Raw genomic sequence first — 18977 nt, forward strand, 5'->3', positions numbered from 1 at the left:
CCTGTGGTGGGGCAGTGTGTGTGTGTGTGAAGCTTGCACTGCCAGTGCCTATGCTGTACCTTTCCTGTGGTGGGGCAGTGTGTGTGTGTGTGTGTGAAGCTTGCACTGCCAGTGCCTATGCTGTACCTTTCCTGTGGTGGGGCAGTGTGTGTGTGTGTGAAGCTTGCACTGCCAGTGCCTATGCTGTACCTTTCCTGTGGTGGGGCAGTGTGTGTGTGTGTGTGTGTGTGAAGCTTGCACTGCTGCTGCCTGTGCTATACCTGTCCAATGGTGGGGCAGCGTGAATGTGTGTGTTGCTTGCACTGCCACTGTGGTGTTTGCTGATGAAGTGCTTGGCTTTTCCCTATGGACAATTCACTGTTTTAGCTCTGCCACAGAGGGGGACACAGCCGGTGTGGAGGAGCCATATTACTTGGATCCCAGCACCTTTAGTTGTCATTCAGTACAGCAGGCTTCTCAGGGCCCTCTAAAGTGGGTGGGTGGATGGGGAGGGGAGGAACATTTGCAGAGAACATCTGTTCTGGAGCAGTATCCCAGTGGGTCTTGTAAAAGCTTCTCATCCATCTGCGGGCTCCTTCACAGACACCCTCTACCTCCCTCTCCTTCCAGTTTCGCCAGTCACTCAGTCTGCCTAATATCTCCCCCAGGGAAATGACGAAGATGTTTGCTGGAGGTCCAGATGCTGCGTAAGATCCTGAGACCCTCCTGCATTACCTGGGCCGCCCCACCCCCCCCAAACACATACGCAGACGCACGCACGCTCACCCCTGTCCGTACTACACGGGTGTGGTTTTCCTGTTCAACGTGTTGGTGTTGGAGCTATCCTTGCCCAGGGTCCCCGTGTTGGAGCCCGGCCCCGTCACCGTCACTGTGACACCGGATTCCTTGGGGAAGCAGTTATGGGGCTGCAGGAAGCTGTGATCGCCCCCTCCGCCGCCAACTCCAGCTGCCGCTGCCCCTCCTCCTCCTCCAACCACTCCTCCCCCGCTGCTGCTCCTCCGGGGCTCCGTGTTGTAGAGGCCACCGACGTTAGCCTTGGACGGATCCCGGGATAAGGTGTACATGGAGATGTCGGTGGACGGTGCGCCCTTCATGCCGAGCGGGGAGGCGTCCCGGGACTGGGAGGGCTCGGTGGAGCGGGAACTGGAGCGGGACCGCCGGCGGTAGCGGAAGCGGTAGCTGGGCAGGCGCAGGATGGCGGAGGGGTTCTTGATGAGATCCGTACGGGACTTGCAGTGGGCCTCCCGGTTCTTTTCGATGTAAATATTGACGGCCAACACGCCGATCATCTCGGCCAGGATGAAGGAGAGGCCCCCAAAATAGAAGGACCAGCCGTAGGAGTAGTAGCTCTTTTTCTCATCGTCCCGTCGAGCCCCTGGGTCCCCTGTGTTTGCCGAGATGTAGACGATTACCCCAATGATGTTGCTCAGACCTGAGGAAGGCAAAGATAAGATATAAGATGACAACACTTGATCATTTTTTGACTCATCAGAGATCTGAAAAGGTCCGTGTTTTATTTTTTTCTCTAGGCAGGGATTTCTCGAGCTCCTGAGGCCTCAGGATGAGCAGAAGGATACTGAAGAATCCTCATATGTGGTCCCCAAACCTTAAGACAAAGTAACACTAGAGGTTGGAGGCGTCCAGATGCACGGATCAGGTGGGTGAGTTTTCCACCCAGAGGCAGCCACACATAAGACTTGCAAAAAACCATTTAAGTGTGTTTTTTTTTCCAACCCTGTTGCTATCCCAAGACAATACAAGATGGGTTAATAATGGGCTCTGTGTTAGCCAAGAAGGGCTGATCTAGTTCTAGGTTTGTAGTTTCCTGATTTACACTAGGACAGATTGCATCTCCTCGCTCCAAAGAGTTCAGGAACTGCATGTCCCAGCATTCAGTTGGGATAAAGGAGCAGTGGTAAAAGTTGAGAACATCCAGGCCCCGCGTTTGTGAGGTTCAGCATTGGCCAAGATTTCCCCAAAGTCATGATCACATCCTCCTCCAACCCCCACCCAACCCTTTGGTGGCGACATCTTTGGCGGGGAGAAAGGGAGAGGGGTGCTGTGCCCAGAACAGCATTCAACCTGTGCCCTCCTCCCCACCACCTTCCAAGCACATGGCCACCAGCATCTGTCTCCAACTACCTGCGGCAACAAAGAGAATCCCAGCCCCTAGGATGACGTTACGCCTGGACTTGTAGACACGGCTGGCAGCCACGCAGAGGCCCCCCAGCAGCAGGAGGATGGCACTGAGAATAGGAAAGATACTGGAAGCCCGCACAACTCCTAGAGAGGAGAAAAAGAGAGAGAGAGAGAGAGTCAGGGCTGGAAGGAGGCATCGACAAGGGTCCCCTGCAGCTGCATCAGTGACCCCATGTGATGATTCGACCCTGAGGTTTTTGGTTGAATGGGGGCAGTATCCAGCAAGGTCACAAAAACTCCTTAGTGTGGTCTCCTTGGAAAGCAGCTTGCATCGATCTGAAAAAAGGTATCACAACCCTTGGAAGGAACCTGGTGGTGAGACTGTATGCCCGGGGGAAGAGGAAGAAGTGGCTGGGTGGCTGTGAGTCACACTGTCACTTTTACAAGGGGTGGTAGGTTTAGACTCTTCCAACCTTGGCTGTAGGTGGTGGGGGACAATCCACCAGCATTACCCGGGTTGTATCACTATGACCCAGGAGGCAAAGTACTGAGACCCGCCTGCTTTATCAGGGCTGGTATCACAATATCCCAGGAGCCCCTGGTGCTGAGACCCACCTGCTTTATCAGGGCTGTATCACAATATCCTAGGAGCCCCCGGTGCTGAGACCCACCTGCTTTATCAGGGCTCTACCACAGTAACCCAGGAGCCCCCGGTGCTGAGACCCGCCTGCTTTATCAGGGCTGAATCACAGTAACCCAGGAGCCCCCGGTGCTGAGACCCACCTGCTTTATCAGGGCTGGTATCACAATATCCCAGGAGCCCCCGGTCCTGAGACCCACCTGCTTTATCAGGGCTCTACCACAGTAACCCAGGAGCCCCCGGTGCTGAGACCCGCCTGCTTTATCAGGGCTCTAGCACAGTAACCCATGAGCCCCCGGTGCTGAGACCCGCCTGCTTTATCAGGGCTGTATCACAATATCCCAGGAGCCCCCAGTGCTGAGACCCACCTGCTTTATCAGGGCTGTATCACAGTAACCCAGGAGCCCCCGGTGCTGAGACCCGCCTGTTTTATCAGGGCTGTATAACAGTAACACAGGAGCCCCCAGTGCTGAGACCCACCTGCTTTATCAGGGCTGAATCACAGTAACCCAGGAGCCCCCGGTGCTGAGACCCACCTGCTTTATCAGGGCTGGTATCACAATATCCCAAGAGCCCCCGGTCCTGAGACCCACCTGCTTTATCAGGGCTCTACCACAGTAACCCAGGAGCCCCCGGTGCTGAGACCCGCCTGCTTTATCAGGGCTCTAGCACAGTAACCCATGAGCCCCCGGTGCTGAGACCCGCCTGCTTTATCAGGGCTGTATCACAATATCCCAGGAGCCCCCAGTGCTGAGACCCACCTGCTTTATCAGGGCTGTATCACAGTAACCCAGGAGCCCCCGGTGCTGAGACCCGCCTGTTTTATCAGGGCTGTATAACAGTAACACAGGAGCCCCCAGTGCTGAGACCCACCTGCTTTATCAGGGCTGTATCACAGTAACACAGGAGCCCCCGGTGTTGAGACCCGCCTGCTTTATCAGGGCTGTATCACAGTAACCCAGGAGCCCCCGATCCTGAGACCCGCCTGTTTTATCAGGGCTGTATAACAGTAACACAGGAGCCCCCGGTGCTGAGACCCGCCTGCTTTATCAGGGCTCTAGCACAGTAACCCATGAGCCCCCGGTACTGAGACCCGCCTGCTTTATCAGGGCTGTATCACAGTAACACAGGAGCCCCCAGTGCTGAGACCCGCCTGCTTTATCAGGGCTGTATCACAGTAACCCAGGAGCCCCCGGTGCTGAGACCCGCCTGCTTTATCAGGGCTGTATCACAGTAACCCAGGAGCCCCCGATCCTGAGACCCGCCTGTTTTATCAGGGCTGTATAACAGTAACACAGGAGCCCCCGGTGCTGAGACCCGCCTGCTTATCAGGGCTCTAGCACAGTAACCCATGAGCCCCCGGTACTGAGACCCGCCTGCTTTATCAGGGCTGTATCACAGTAACACAGGAGCCCCCAGTGCTGAGACCCACCTGCTTTATCAGGGCTGAATCACAGTAACCCAGGAGCCCCCGGTGCTGAGACCCACCTGCTTTATCAGGGCTGTATCACAGTAACACAGGCGCCCCCGGTGCTGAGACCCACCTGCTTTATCAGGGCTGTATCACAGTAACACAGGAGCCCCCAGTGTTGAGACCCACCTGCTTTATCAGGGCTGTATCACAGAAACCCAGGAGCCCCTGGTGCTGAGACCCGCCTGCTTTATCAGGGCTCTACCACAGTAACCCATGAGCCCCCTGTACTGAGACCCGCCTGCTTTATCAGGGCTGTATCACAGTAACCCAGGAGCCCCCGGTGCTGAGACCTGCCTGCTTTATCAGGGCTCTAGCACAGTAACCCAGGAGCCCCTGGTGCTGAGACCCACCTGCTTTATCAGGGCTGGTATCACAGTATCCCAGGAGCCCCCGGTGCTGAGACCCACCTGCTTTATCAGGGCTGTATCACAGTAACACAGGAGCCCCCAGTGTTGAGACCCACCTGCTTTATCAGGGCTGTATCACAGTAACCCAGGAGCCCGCGGTGTTGAGACCCGCCTGCTTTATTAGGGCTCTACCACAGTAACCCAGGAGCCCCCAGTGCTGAGACCTGCCTGCTTTATCAGGGCTCTACCACAGTAACCCAGGAGCCCCCAGTGCTGAGACCTGCCTGCTTTATCAGGGCTCTACCACAGTAACCCAGGAGCCCCCGGTGCTGAGACCCACCTGCTTTATGAGGGCTCTATCACAGTAACCCAGGAGCCCCCGGTGCTGAGACCCACCTGTTTTATCAGGGCTGTATCACAGTAACCCAGGAGCCCCCGGTGCTGAGACCCACCTAATTTATCAGGGCTCTACCACAGTAACCCAGGAGCCCGGTACTGAGACCCACCTGCTTTATCAGGGCTGTATCACAGTAACACAGGAGCCCCCAGTGTTGAGACCCACCTGCTTTATCAGGGCTGTATCACAGTAAACCAGGAGCCCGCGGTGTTGAGACCCGCCTGCTTTATTAGGGCTCTACCACAGTAACCCAGGAGCCCCCGGTGCTGAGACCCGCCTGCTTTATCAGGGCTGTATCACAGTAACCCAGGAGAGCCCAGTGTTGACCCTCCTGCTTTTTCAGGGCTGAATCCCAGTAACCCTAGTGCTTCTGCTGCTGAGATTCACCTGCTTTATCCGGGCTGTATAACGGTGACCCAAGAACCACCAGCCTAGTAATTTATGCAGTCACTTGGAGGAATTAAATTATTAAAAAAAAAACCAAAACAAAACAGAATACGTACGTAAGAGATACTCTGCACTATCATGATCATAATCTGTGTCTTCTGGAAAGTGGTTTATTTTCACACAGACGCCCCTCTTTAAACCTAAAAGAAACACACACACACAAAAAAATCCCTTAAAAGCTCAGATATATTATTTTTGAAAGAAAATGTCATCTTGTCTCCATATTTCAGGTAGTTTACTAAGGCCCAGTGACCTGGGGAGTTCTTCAGTGTGAGCTTCCTCCCAGCAGTGCCTTATCGGTGCTGGGGGGTAACAGAGAAGGGGCACTTCCTGCTGGCCCAGCTAGAGGTTGCTCTCCCATAGCTCAGGGTGTCTCTGGTGCTAATCCGCTCCTGCCTTTACCCCTGCGCAGGCTGGGAAAGTTGTAGTTTTGATTTTTCGTAGGGGCAATGGGTGGAGTATCAGAACTACAATACCCTCCTCAGCCTGGGGGCAAAATAAGGTTGACCTGGGACTAGGTAGTGAACCCTAGTCTGACTTCCCATATCTCCTCCAACCTCCTCTTTACTTTGATCACCACTTCTCAACCCCTTCCCCTCCCCCATCCCTTGATAGGCTCAGTCACTGACCCTCGAGACAGCAGATCCTCCAGAGGCCAGAGTGGGTGAGACCGCCGGGGTCCTTCTTGTCCTTGTGCAGGGCCTCCTCACTGGAGATGTTGGTGGTGTTGCAGATGAAGGCTCGGGCATAGAGCCAGTAATCCGTGCCAATAGCGATGGTCATGAGACCAAAGGCCGCGAAGGCCCCCACTGTGGTAAGAAGGATCTGGATGCCCTTCTCGCACCACACCATCCTCCCCTCACTCCACTTCCTCCACGACTCCAGGGTGGCAGACCTTGAACGCAGGGACGGGAGATGAAAAAAAAAAAGGAAGCTGCTTGCACGCCCTCCTCCACCGGTCGCTGCTGCTTCTGGTCCCCGGATGGCGCCGCTCAGGCGGTGAGGAAGCTGCAGCCGCACGGCGGAGGATGTGGTTTGGGACAGAGATCCCGAATGAGGTCCCTAGCCAAGCTTTAAAGATGGTCACGTCTCTTCCTGTCTTTCTTCAACAGGTGGCTATCTGGACCATGGACATCAGAGGGGAACTGCGGGAGAAGACAAATTATTTGTTTAAAAAAAAAAAAAGTACCCAAACCCTAACCAATTGCCAGGCTTGGTGAGGGAGAAGGAGTGATGCGTGACCTTTCAATCATGGAAGCAGCCGCCAAGGGAGTTCAAATCCCAGGCTCTGCCGTGGGCTGTCTCTGACTTTATGCAAGTCATTTTGCCTCCCTGTGCCTCAGCTCTAATCCCCGGCTCTGCTTCTGGCTCTCTGGGGCCGATGCAATAAAGTGCTCAGCCTAGTGCATGGGTTTACACGCAGTTGGACGTGCTACGCCAGCGCCGGCTACAGTAAGGAGCTTAGAGCATCCAAAATGTACGCCCTAACAAACACGAACCCGATAGCGCCCATCAGATGTCAATTGCATGTAGATGAGGGCAGTAGCTGTTACCCCCGATACAGTAAAGTGCAGGGCGCCCAACACATACGCTTTAATGTGTCAAATTTAACTCCAGCCCCGGAGGGGGAGTAAAAGACAACTCACGGTCAAGGGCTCACAAAAAAAATAAAAAGGTTCTTTGTGCTGCAATATCTGCTCTAATCCCTGGGTCTGCTGTGTGTGACCCTGGGGGGAGTCACTTTATCTCCCTGTACCTTAGTTCTAATCCCCGGCTCTGTCACTGACTCTGTGTGGGACCCTGGGGGAGTCACTTTATCTCCCTGTGCCTCAGCTCTAATCCCCTGCTCTGTCACTGACTCTCTGTGTGTGACCCTGGGGGGAGTCACTTTATCTCCCTGTGCCTCAGCTCTAATCCCCTGCTCTGTCACTGACTCTCTGTGTATGACCCTGGGGGAGTCACTTTATCTCCCTGTGCCTCAGCTCTAATCCCCGGCTCTGTCACGGACTCTCTGTGTGTGACCCTGGGGGAGTCACTTTATCTCCCTGTGCCTCAGCTCTAATCCCCGGCTCTGTCACGGACTCTCTGTGTGTGACCCGGGGGGAGTCACTTTATCTCCCTGTGCCTCAGCTCTAATCCCCGGCTCTGTCACGGACTCTCTGTGTGTGACCCTGGGGGGAGTCACTTTATTTCCCTGTGTCTCAGCTCTAATCCCCTGCTCTGTCACTGACTCTCTGTGTGTGACCCTGGGGGGAGTCACTTTATCTCCCTGTGCCTCAGCTCTAATCCCCTGCTCTGTCACTGATTCTCTGTGTATGACCCTGGGGGGAGTCACTTTATCTCCCTGTGCCTCAGCTCTAATCCCAGGCTCTGTCACTGACTCTCTGTGTGTGACCCTGGGGGGAGTCACTTTATCTCTCTGTGTCTCAACTTTCTTCCCCATCCCCATCTCTGTCCCTGACTCTCTCTCGTGTGACTCTGGAGAGATACGTTGTATCTCCCTGTGCATCTGTTAGGATTCGTGGGTTTCGTGGACCCTTGGCCTGAGGTGAGGTTGTTACCACCTGCGGGGAGGAGCCCCACAGGTCCTCACCGATGGGAGGCGAAGTCAGGTGCAGCGGGAGATGTAGTAGTGTGTAGAGAAACAGAGTGTCCTGCGTCGCAGCCATGTGATCGCAGGAGCTAGTAGGGAGAATACTGTGGGGGATCCCGAGGAGCAGAGTGAGAGACACAGTTCAGAGGGAACCCACAGTATGCAGGCTGAGCTGGAGATGCAAGTGCCAGAGCAGGAACCTCCGAGAGAGAAGCGCTAGGCAGGCCCCATGGAGCGGGGAGCGCGAGGCAGGAGGAATGCTGCAGAGACAGTCCCGAGTGGTGGGGCTGCGAGGCGAAGGGGGCTCTGGTGTGATGACGTATGCCGTCCCGCGGAGCGGGGAAGCCCAAGTCGAATCTCCGAAATAATGATATAAGCAACCCAAGAAGCGGGGAGGTGCCAAGTATAGTCACTGGTGTAGAACGTAGGCAATGCCCCGAGGAGCGGGGAAGCACAGACACAGTCACTGGTGTAGAACGTAGGCACTGCTCCGAGGAGCGGGGAAGCACGGACACAGTCACTGGTGTAGAACGTAGGCACTGCTCCGAGGAGCGAGGAAGCACGGACACAGTCACTGGTGTAGAACGTAGGCACTGCTCCGAGGAGCGAGGAAGCACAGACACAGTCACTGGTGTAGAACGTAGGCACTGCTCCGAGGAGCGAGGAAGCACGGACACAGTCACTGGTGTAGAACGTAGGCACTGCTCCGAGGAGCGAGGAAGCATGGACACAGTCACTGGTGTAGAACGTAGGCACTGCTCCGAGGAGCGAGGAAGCACAGACACAGTCACTGGTGTAGAACGTAGGCACTGCCCCGAGGAGCGGGGAAGCACGGACACAGTCACTGGTGTAGAACGTAGGCACTGCCCCGAGGAGCGGGGAAGCACGGACACAGTCACTGGTGTAGATACTGCCCCGAGAAGTGAGGAAGCGCAGGGTCAAGTCTCCAAAGAGTAAGGCAGTTCTGGAAGGCAACCTCAAGGAGCAGGGAGGCCAGCAGGCAGGACCTCTGCAAGGTGCAGGGCTAGCCCGAGGAGCGGGGGAAGCCTGGAGACAAGGTCTCCAACTGGAGCGCGAGCAGGCCCCCAAGGAGCGGGTACCCGAGCCAGAGTCCAGAGTCACAGGTAGATCTGGAACAGGAACCACAGGTCCGAGGAGACAGGAGCAAGCACCAGTAGCGAAGGAACTCGTTGCCAAGTCGGCTAGCAAGGGGCGAAGGCAGTGCTTAAGAACCTCGACCTGGTGATGTCATCAGTCGGGGTTGCCCCTGAGGTTCCTGCCATTGAGTCTTTAAAGGAGGGCCCGGTGGCGCGCGTGCACGCCCAGGAAGGCCCGGAGTCAGCGTAGATGGCGGCGACATCCCGACCACCACAGGGAGCCTTGGGAAACCGGAAGTATGCGGCAGTAGTGGCTAGCCCCAGCTGCGAGTAGGCCCGGAGAGGAGAGAAGGGCAGCACATGATGTAAGTTGAATCAGTCGCAGCCGTCTGCATCCGATGGTCATAACAGTACTCCTCCTCTTAAGACCCCCCCGGAGGTTTGTGTTTTCGAGGATGTGTGGCATGGAACTACCAGATAAGGTCTTTGTCCAGGATATTGGCGGCAGGTTCCCAACTGTTCTCCTCAGGTCCAAAACCCTCCCATGATAGGAAATATTCCCACTTTCTACCACATTTCCTTACGTCCAGGACATCTTGGACTTTATAAGTGATGTCCGCTTCAGAGGAGAGTGGTTGAGGCTCCGGTGGTTTTTTAGAGAAGCCGGACAGTACCAAGGGTTTTAGTAGTGAAATGTGGAAGTCGTTGTGGATTTTGAGAGAGGAAGGCAGCTGGAGTTTGTAGGTGACTGGACCCATACGGCGGAGCACAGGAAAGGGTCCAATATACCTGGGAACGAAGCGAGCCGAGGGCAGAATAAGTCAGATAAACCGGGTGCTGAGCCACACTTTATCGCCCAGTTTAAACTGGGGAGCTTCGCGATGACGTGCAACAAAGAAACTTTTTGATCTTTGGGCAGCCTGCTGGAGCAGCTGCTTGGTGCTGTTCCAAAGTTGATGCAGCTCCTGGGCGGTTGACTGTACCGCTGGAGAGGGCACGGATAGTGGAAGCGGAAGCGGTGGTAGAAGCTGATGTCCATAGACCACCTGGAAGGGAGACGAACCAGTGGAAGCGGACTGATGAGAGTTTAGGGCGAACTCCGCGCAAGGAAGGAGGTCGGCCCAATCATTCTGCCATAGATTCACGTAGGCCCGCAGGAATTGCTTCAAGGTCCTATTAGTCTTTTCTGTTTGCCCATTGGCTTGGGGATGGTAAGCCGAGGTAAAATATAACGAGATGTTGAATTTTTTGCAGAGACCCCAAAAGCGTGCAGTGAATTGGACTCCCCGGTCTGAGAGGATATGCTTAGGGAGGCCTTGGAGCCGGAACACGTGTCGGATAAACAACTTAGCAAGCTGCGGGGCTGAAGGGCGACCAGGCAGAGCCACGAAGTGGGCCATTTTTGAAAAACGGTCGACGGTGACCCAGATGGTGTTGTTGCCACTGGAGGCAGGCAGGTCCACTATGAAATCCGTTGGGATGTGGGTCCATGGCTCACTCGGGATAGGCAGTGGTTGCAAGAGACCCCACTGACGTCCCACAGGAGGTTTATGGCGGGAGCAAGTAGGACAGGACTCAACATAGGCCTGTGTGTCTTTTCTCATGGTAGGCCACCAATAGAACTGCTGGAGTGTGGAGAGTGTTCTAGACTGGCCCACATGTCCTGCCGTCAAGGAGTCGTGAGTCCACCGAAGAACCCTCCGTCATAATTGGCGAGGGACCACCATCTTCCCAGGTAGCACTGGAAATGTGGCGGACAGGATGACCTTAGCAGGGTCAATTATGTGCCGTAGGGTGTCGGGGACATCCTCTGCGACGCAGTTCGGTAGCGCAGCAGGAAATTGGATCAGGTAAAAAAGAGGGCCCAATGGGCCTGGTGATGGTTCAAATGCTGAGCACGCTGTAAAGGTTTTAGTGATCAGTATACACTGTGATCTGGTGTTGGGCTCCCTCGAGCCTGGGAACGCCATTCCTCAAAGGCCAGCTTGATAGCCAGTAACTCCTTATCCCCGATTGCATAATTTCGTTTTGCTGGGGAGAAGCGCCGGGAAATAAAAGAACACGGGTGTAAGGTATGGGTAGTCGAGTACTGGCTTAGAACCGCCCCTACTCCAATGTCGGAGGTGTCGACCTCGACTACGAATGGACGCCTGGAATCCAGATGGCAGAGACACGGCTCCTGGAGAAAGGCAGTCTTAAGATCCTGGAAGGCGGTCATGGCTTCGGGCGATCACTGAGAGGGATCGGCCCCCTTGCGAGTCATGGCCGTGAGTGGTGAGGTCAGGGTAGAATAATGGTGAATAAAAGACCGGTAGTAATTGGCAAAGCCAAGGACTCTCTGTAGAGATTTGACCATGTAGGTTGGGGCCAATCGCGGATACTCTTCAATTTCTGGGGATCCATTCTGAACCCTTGACTGGAAACCACGTAGCCAAGGAAAGGAACGGTCTCCTGCTCGAAGGAACACTTTTCGAGTTTGGCATAAAGTCGATTGTCCCGTAGATGCTGGAGGACGTGAGAGACATCCTGGCGGTGGCTTTCTAGGTCTTGAGAGAAGACTAGGATGTCGTCTAGGTACACCACAACACATTGGTAAAGCATATCTCTGAAGACCTCGTTCATCAGATTCTGAAAGACCGCGGGAGCGTTGCAAAGGCCAAACGGCATCGCGAGGTATTGAAAGTGGCTGTCACGCGTGTTAAACGCGGTCTTCCATTCATCGCATTTGCGGATACGGACCAAATTTTAAGCTCCCCTGAGATCCAATTTGGAGAAGATGTTTGCTCCCTGAAGTCTATCAAAAAGCTCCGAAATCAAAGGCAATGGATAGTGGTCTTTTAGGGTGATCTCATTTAGGCCTCGGTAATCGATGGAGGGACAGAGTGAGACGTTTTTTTCCCTACAAAGAAAAATCCCGCTCCCGCGGGAGACTTGGAGGGCCAAATGAACCCTTTGGCCAGGTTCTCGCAGATGTGCTCTGACATGGCCTGAGTCTCGGTTAGTGATAATGGGTAGATCCTACCCCGAGGAGGCTCTGTGTTGGGCAACAAGTTTATAGCGCAATCATAAGAACGATGTGGGTGTAAAGTGTCCGCGGCCTTCTTAGAGAACACATCAGCAAATGAAGAGTATTGTGGTGGAAGACTGGGAGGAGAGAGCGAAGCATTCAGGCAAGGCAGGGGCGAGATGGACTCCAGATAGTTGTCATAGCAGGAGGAGCCCCAGCGCAAGAGCTGTAAGGTGGCCCAATCGACCTGTGGGGTGTGGTGCTGTAGCCAGGGCAGTCCCAGGACCACAGGGTGTATGGCCTTGTCCAGTATGTGGAAGGAAATGGTTTCTACGTGCAGAGACCCTGTGCGGAGCCGAATAGGAGCCGTGGTATGAGTAACCTCACCAGGTAGAGGTTCTCCATGGATGGCTGAGAGGACTAAGGGCACCGGGGAGCAGATGGTGGGGATCCGGAGATGCTCGGTCAATTGTTTTAAAATAAAGTTCCCACCAGCCCCAGAGTCCACCAAAGCCAACATGTGAAACTCCTGGTTAACCATCTTAATGGAGATGGGTACTGTCAACAGAGGAGTCGGCGAAGTCAGGACTAGGAGCAGTCCTCCTGCTGAACCTAGGCCTGGGAGTTTCCCAGACAGATTGGACATGAGGCAATGGCATGTCCAGATTTGCCGCAGTACAGGCAGAGGCCAGATTGCTGGCGATGGCGTCATTCCTTGGAGGAGAGTCTGCTCCGGTCCATCCTCAGCTTTGCTCTGAGCTGCAGACATCCTGGGTAAAGACGAACGTCGAGTTTGGGACGAGCCTGGCGTAGATGATTGATGAATGTCGGTATCATTGATACCGACATTCATAGATCATTGATGAATGTCGTATATAAAACTTTTAAATAAATAAATAAAATAAGATGTTCTGGGCGCTCTAGACTCCTGTGAGCGCTCTTGCAGGCGGCGGTCGATGCAAGCAGCAAGGTCTATCAAAGAGTCCAGGGATGCAGGCAATTTGCGAGCCGCCAACTCATCCTTAAGAACATAAGAAATTGCCATGCTGGGTCAGACCAAGGGTCCATCAAGCCCAGCATCCTGTTTCCAACAGAGGCCAAACCAAGCCACAAGAACCTGGCAATTACCCAAACACTAAGAAGATCCCATGCTACTGATGCAATTAATAGCAATGGCTATTCCCTAAGTAAACTTGATTAATAGCCGTTAATGGACTTCTCCTCCAAGAACTTATCCAAACCTTTTTTAAACCCAGCTACACTAACTGCACTAATCACATCCTCTGGCAACAAATTCCAGAGCTTTATTGTGCGTTGAGTGAAAAAGAATTTTTTCCGATTAGTCTTAAATGTGCTACTTGTTAACTTCATGGTATGCCCCCTAGTCCTTCTATTATTTGAAAGTGTAAATAACTGATTCACATCTACTCGTTCAAAACCTCTCATGATCTTAAAGATATCTATCATATCCCTCCTGAGAAAGGAGTAGTTTTGGTGAAATTTTGGCCATTTTGCCTAGTAGAAAGTAGTAAAACCCACAGCTGCTGGTGGCTCTTTCTAGTAAGAGATACTCACCAGAATATGCTTGGAACACAGGGCTAACTGACCCCCCTCCTCCCCATCCACCCGCACCACTTACCTACACTGGCCCCCACCTAGCTTCTGGCTAAGCTAGACTCAAACCCATGACCGCCTATATTTGAGCAAATCCCTGTAACGGAGCCATCATATTTAGCTGCTGAGCCACCAATCCTTACTCTGGGAACTCAGTCCTTTGAGGAAGATGGATCGTAAGCAGTCTGAGTCCTAGTGAAGTTCCAACAAAAGGGTCCGAAATTCAATAACGTAGTCAGTTAAAGGACGATCCAGGCGCTCTTCTGCCTGGATCGTGGAAGACGGAGCGAAATAAGGCAAGAAAACCAGGAAGGCTTCGGAGAACCGGGTCAGCACGCTCCCAGAGAGGTGATGCCCAAGCCAAGGCCTTACCATCCAGAAGGGAAAGAATATAGTTTGTCTTGGTGATCACATCTGGGAAGTTAGCTGGTTGCAGACAGAAGTGCATATTGCATTGATTCAAGAATCCCCTGTACATAAGAGGGTTCCCTGAAAAGTGTGGAGGTGCCGGCAAGGGCACGATGGGCCAAGGAACCGGCATGGAAGTGGAGGAATTGAGCTTGGTAGACGTCGTGGCGGCCGTCACAGTGGTGTCTAAACAAGTGCTCAAGTTATCAATCCTGCCAGTGTTTCCAGGAACTTCTGTTGCTCGCTGATTCTTTGTGCCAGGCCAGGGATGGCCTGGATAGCTGAGACCTCTGCCGGGTCCATGGACTTGGCAATCTGTTAGAATTTGTGGGTTTCGTGGACCCTTGGCCTGAGGTGAGGTTGTTACCACCTGCGGAGAGGAGCCCCACAGGTCCTCACCGTCGGGAGGCGAGGTCAGGTGCAGCAGGAGATGTAGTAGTGTGTAGAGAAACAGAGTGTCCTGAGTCGCAGCCACGTGATCGCAGGAGCTAGTAGGGAGAATACTGTGGGGGATCCCGAGGAGCGGAGTGAGAGACACAGTTCAGAGGGAACCCACAGTATGCAGGCTGAGCTGGAGATGCAAGTGCCAGAGCAGGAACCTCCGAGAGAGAAGCGCTAGGCAGGCCGCATGGAGCGGGGAGCGCGAGGCAGGAGGAATGCCGCAGAGACAGTCCCAAAAGGCGGGGCTGCGAAGGGAAGGTGGCTCTGGTGTGATGACGTATGCCGTCCCGCGGAGCGGGGAAGCCCAAGTCAAATCTCCGAAGTAATGATGTAAGCAACCCAGAGGAGCGGGGCTGCACAAAATGGAACCTCTGGTAGAGGAACGGAGACACTACCCTGAAAGCGGGGAGGTGCCAAGTATAGTCACTGGTGTAGAACGTAGGCACTGCTCCGAGGAGCGAGGAAGCATGGACACAGTCACTGGTGTAGAACGTAGGCACTGCTCCGAGGAGCGAGGAAGCATGGACACAGTCACTGGTGTAGAACGTAGGCACTGCTCCGAGGAGCGAGGAAGCATGGACACAGTCACTGGTGTAGAACGTAGGCACTGCTCCGAGGAGCGAGGAAGCATGGACACAGTCACTGGTGTAGAACGTAGGCACTGCTCCGAGGAGCGAGGAAGCATGGACACAGTCACTGGTGTAGAACGTAGGCACTGCTCTGAGGAGCGAGGAAGCATGGACACAGTCACTGGTGTAGAACGTAGGCACTGCTCCGAGGAGCGAGGAAGCATGGACACAGTCACTGGTGTAGATACTGCCCCGAGGAGCGAGGAAGCGCAGGGTCAAGTCTCCAAAGAGTAAGGCAGTTCTGGAAGGCAACCCCAAGGAGCAGGGAGGCCAGCAGGCAGGACCTCTGCAAGGTGCAGGGCTAGCCCGAGGAGCGGGGGAAGCCTGGAGACAAGGTCTCCAACTGGAGCGCGAGCAGGCCCCCAAGGAACGGGTACCCGAGCCAGAGTCCAGAGTTACAGGTAGATCCGGAACAGGAACCACAGGTCTGAGGAGACAGGAGCAAGCACCAGTAGCGAAGGATCTCGTTGCCAAGTCGGCTAGCAAGGGGCGAAGGCAGTGCTTAAGAACCTCGACCTGGTGATGTCATCAGTCGGGGATGCCCCTGAGGTTCCTGCCATTGAGTGGATGGCAGCGATGTCCCGACCGCTAAAGGGAGCCTTGGGAAACCGGAGATATGCGGCGGTAGCGGCTAGCCCCAACCGCAAGCATGCCCGGAGAGTAGAGAAGGGCAGCACATAACGTAAGTTGAATTGGTCGCAGACGTCTGCGACCGACGGTCATAACAGCATCAGCTCTAATCCCCACCTCTGTCACTGACACTCTGTGTGTGACTCTGGGGGAGTCACTTTATGTCCCTGTGTCTCAACTCTAATCCCCGGCTCTGTCCCTGACTCTCTGTGTCTGACCCTGGGGGGAGTCACTTTATCTCCCTGTGCCTCAGCTCTAATCCCCGGCTCTGCCACTGACTCTCTGTGTGTGACCCTGGGGGAGTCACTTTATCTCCCTGTGCCTCAGCCCTAATCCCCGGCTCTGTCACTGACTCTCTGTGTGTGACCCTGGGGGGAGTCACTTTATCTCCCTGTGCCTCAGCTCTAATCCCCGGCTCTGTCACTGACTCTCTGTGTGTGACCCTGGAGGGACTCACTTTATCTCCCTGTGCCTCAGCTCTAATTCCCAGCTCTGTCCCTGACTCTCTGTGTGTGACCCTGGAGGGAGTCACTTTATCTCCCTGTGCCTCAGCTCTAATCCCCGGCTCTGTCGCTGACTTTCTGTGTGTGACCCTGGGGGGAGTCACTTTATCTCCCTGTGCCTCAGCTCTAATCCCCACCTCTGTCACTGACACTCTGTGTGTGACCCTGGGGGAGTCACTTTATGTCCCTGTGTCTCAACTCTAATCCCCGGCTCTGTCCCTGACTCTCTGTGTCTGACCCTGGGGGGAGTCACTTTATCTCCCTGTGCCTCAGCTCTAATCCCCAGTTCTGTCACTGACTCTCTGTGTCTGACCCTGCCGGGAGTCACTTTATCTCCCCTGCCTCAGCTCTAATTCCCAGCTCTGTCCCTGACTCTCTGTGTGTGACCCTGGGAGGACTCACTTTATCTCCCTGTGCCTCAGCTCTAATCCCCAGCTCTGTCACTTACTCTCTGTGTCTGACCCTGCAGGGAGTCACTTTATCTCCCCTGCCTCAGCTCTAATTCCCAGCTCTGTCCCTGACTCTCTGTGTGTGACCCTGGGGGGAGTCACTTTATCTCCCTGTGCCTCAGCTCTAATCCCCACCTCTGTCACTGACACTCTGTGTGTGACCCTGGGGGAGTCACTTTATCTCCCTGTGCCTCAGCTCTAACCCCCACCTCTGTCACTGACACTCTGTGTGTGACCCTGGGGGAGTCACTTTATGTCCCTGTGCCTCAGCTCTAATCCCCGGCTGATACATGTAAAGCATGAATACAGCACAGACAGCAGAAGAGCAGATCTCCATCAGAGCCCCATGCAGACATCACACTGATACACGTAAAGCATGAATACAGCACAGACAGCAGAAGAGCAGATCTCCATCATAGTTCCATGCAGACATCACACTGATACACGTAAAGCATGAATACAGCACAGACAGCAGAATAGCAGATGTCCATCAGAGCCCCATGCAGACATCACACTGATACACGTAAAGCATGAATACAGCACAGACACCTGAAATGCGGATCTTCATCAGAGCTCCATGAAGGAGTCACAGTGATACATGTAAAGCATGAATACAGCACAGACAGCTGAAACGCAGATCTTCATCAGAGCCCCATACATATGTCACACTAATACATGTAAAGCATGAATACAGCACAGACAGCTGAATAGATATCCATCAGAGCCCCATGCGGACATCACACTGATACACATAAAGCATGAATACAGTACAGAGAGATGAAGAGCAGATCTTCATCATAGCCCCTTGCAGGCATCACACTGATACACGTAAAGCATGAATACAGCACAGACAGCAGAAGAGCAGATCTCCATCAGAGCCCCATGCAGACATCACACTGATACACGTAAAGCATGAATACAGCACAGACACCTGAAATGCGGATCTTCATCAGAGCTCCATGAAGGAGTCACAGTGATACATGTAAAGCATGAATACAGCACAGACACCTGAAATGCGGATTTTCATCAGAGCTGCATGAAGGAGTCACACTGATACACGTAAAGCATGAATACAGCACAGACGGCTGAAGAGCAGATCTTCATCAGAGCCCCATACAGATGTCACACTGGTACATGTAAAGCATGAAGACAGCACAGACAGCTGAAGAGCAGATCTTCATCAGAGCCCCATGCAGGTGTCACACTGATACATGTAAAGCATGAATACAGCACAGACAGATGATGAGCAGATCTCCATCAGAATCCCGTGCAGGAGTCACACTGATACACGTAAAGCATGAATACAGCATGGACAGCTGAAGGGAAGATCTCCATCAGAGCCTTATGCAGGTATCACACTGATACAAGTAAAGCATAAAGCATCTACTGTGAACCAACAGATGTAGTGTATTTGAATTTTCAGAAAGCGTTTGACAGAGTCCCTCATGAGAGGCTTCTAAGAAAACTAAAAAGTCATTGCTAGGAGGTGATGTCTTTTTGGGGATTACAAACTGGTTAAAAGACAGGAAACAGAGAGTAGGATTAAATGTACAATTTTCTCAGTGGAAAAGGGTAAACAGTGGTGTGCCTCAGGGATCTGTACTTAGACAGATGCTTTTCAATATATATATAAATGATCTGGAAAGGAATATGACAAGTGAGGTTATCAAATTTGCGGATGATACAAAATTATTCAGCGTAGTTAAATCAGATTGTGATAAAATGCAGGGGGACCTTGCGAGACTGGAATATTGGGCATCCAAATGGCAGATGAAATTTAATGTGGACAAGTGCAAGGTAACGCATATAGGGAAAAATAACCCTTGCTGTAGTTACACAATGTTAGCTTTCATATTAGGAGCTACCACCCAGGAGAAAGATCTGGGCATCATAGTGGATAATACAATGAAATTGTCAGCTCAGTGCTGCAGCAGTCATGAAAGTAAACAGAATGTTAGGAATTATTAGGAAGGGAAAGGTGACTAAAATGGAAAATGTCATAATGCCTCTATATCGCTCTATGGTGAGACCGCACCTTGAATACTGTGTACAATTCTGGTCGCCGCATCTCAAAAAAAATATAGTTGGGTTGGAGAAGGTACAGAAAAGGGCAACCAAAATGATAAAGGGGATGGAACAGCTCCCCTATGAGGAACGGCTGA

At 53.3% G+C, this 18977-nt stretch overlaps 1 protein-coding gene across 3 annotated transcripts; it reads right to left on the reverse strand.

The window, feature by feature from the left end:
• Nucleotides 1–776: 776 nt before the first annotated feature.
• CACNG8 (calcium voltage-gated channel auxiliary subunit gamma 8) lies at nucleotides 777–6323 on the reverse strand. Of its 3 annotated transcripts, none has more exons than XM_029585491.1 (6): nucleotides 6074–6296; nucleotides 5501–5584; nucleotides 2143–2283; nucleotides 1025–1432; nucleotides 876–946; nucleotides 777–824 (listed from the first exon to the last, which is right to left on the reverse strand). In XM_029585491.1, exons 1-6 carry the CDS (start codon nucleotides 6294–6296, stop codon nucleotides 777–779), a joined length of 975 nt encoding a protein of 324 aa, XP_029441351.1. The 3 variants fall into 3 exon arrangements, with proteins under 3 accessions (XP_029441351.1, XP_029441350.1, XP_029441352.1); XM_029585490.1 differs by having other exon boundaries at nucleotides 876–952; XM_029585492.1 differs by having other exon boundaries at nucleotides 777–928; nucleotides 995–1432; nucleotides 6074–6323.
• Between the last annotated feature and the right edge of the window lie 12654 nt (nucleotides 6324–18977).

The sequence above is a fragment of the Rhinatrema bivittatum genome, chromosome 19 (assembly GCF_901001135.1).
Source record: "Rhinatrema bivittatum chromosome 19, aRhiBiv1.1, whole genome shotgun sequence".
Classification (NCBI taxonomy): domain Eukaryota; kingdom Metazoa; phylum Chordata; class Amphibia; order Gymnophiona; family Rhinatrematidae; genus Rhinatrema; species Rhinatrema bivittatum.

Excerpts from the sequence above, each read along its gene's own strand:
- CACNG8 (XM_029585492.1), bottom strand. The coding sequence starts at position 6,296 with ATGGTGTGGTGCGAGAAGGGCATCCAGATCCTTCTTACCACAGTGGGG. Across the intron at positions 5,585-6,073 it reads GAGGATCTGCTGTCTCGAGG|GTTTAAAGAGGGGCGTCTGT; the intron begins GTCAGTGACTGA and ends TGTTTCTTTTAG. Across the intron at positions 2,284-5,500 it reads TAGTGCAGAGTATCTCTTAC|GAGTTGTGCGGGCTTCCAGT; the intron begins GTACGTATTCTG and ends TCTCCTCTCTAG.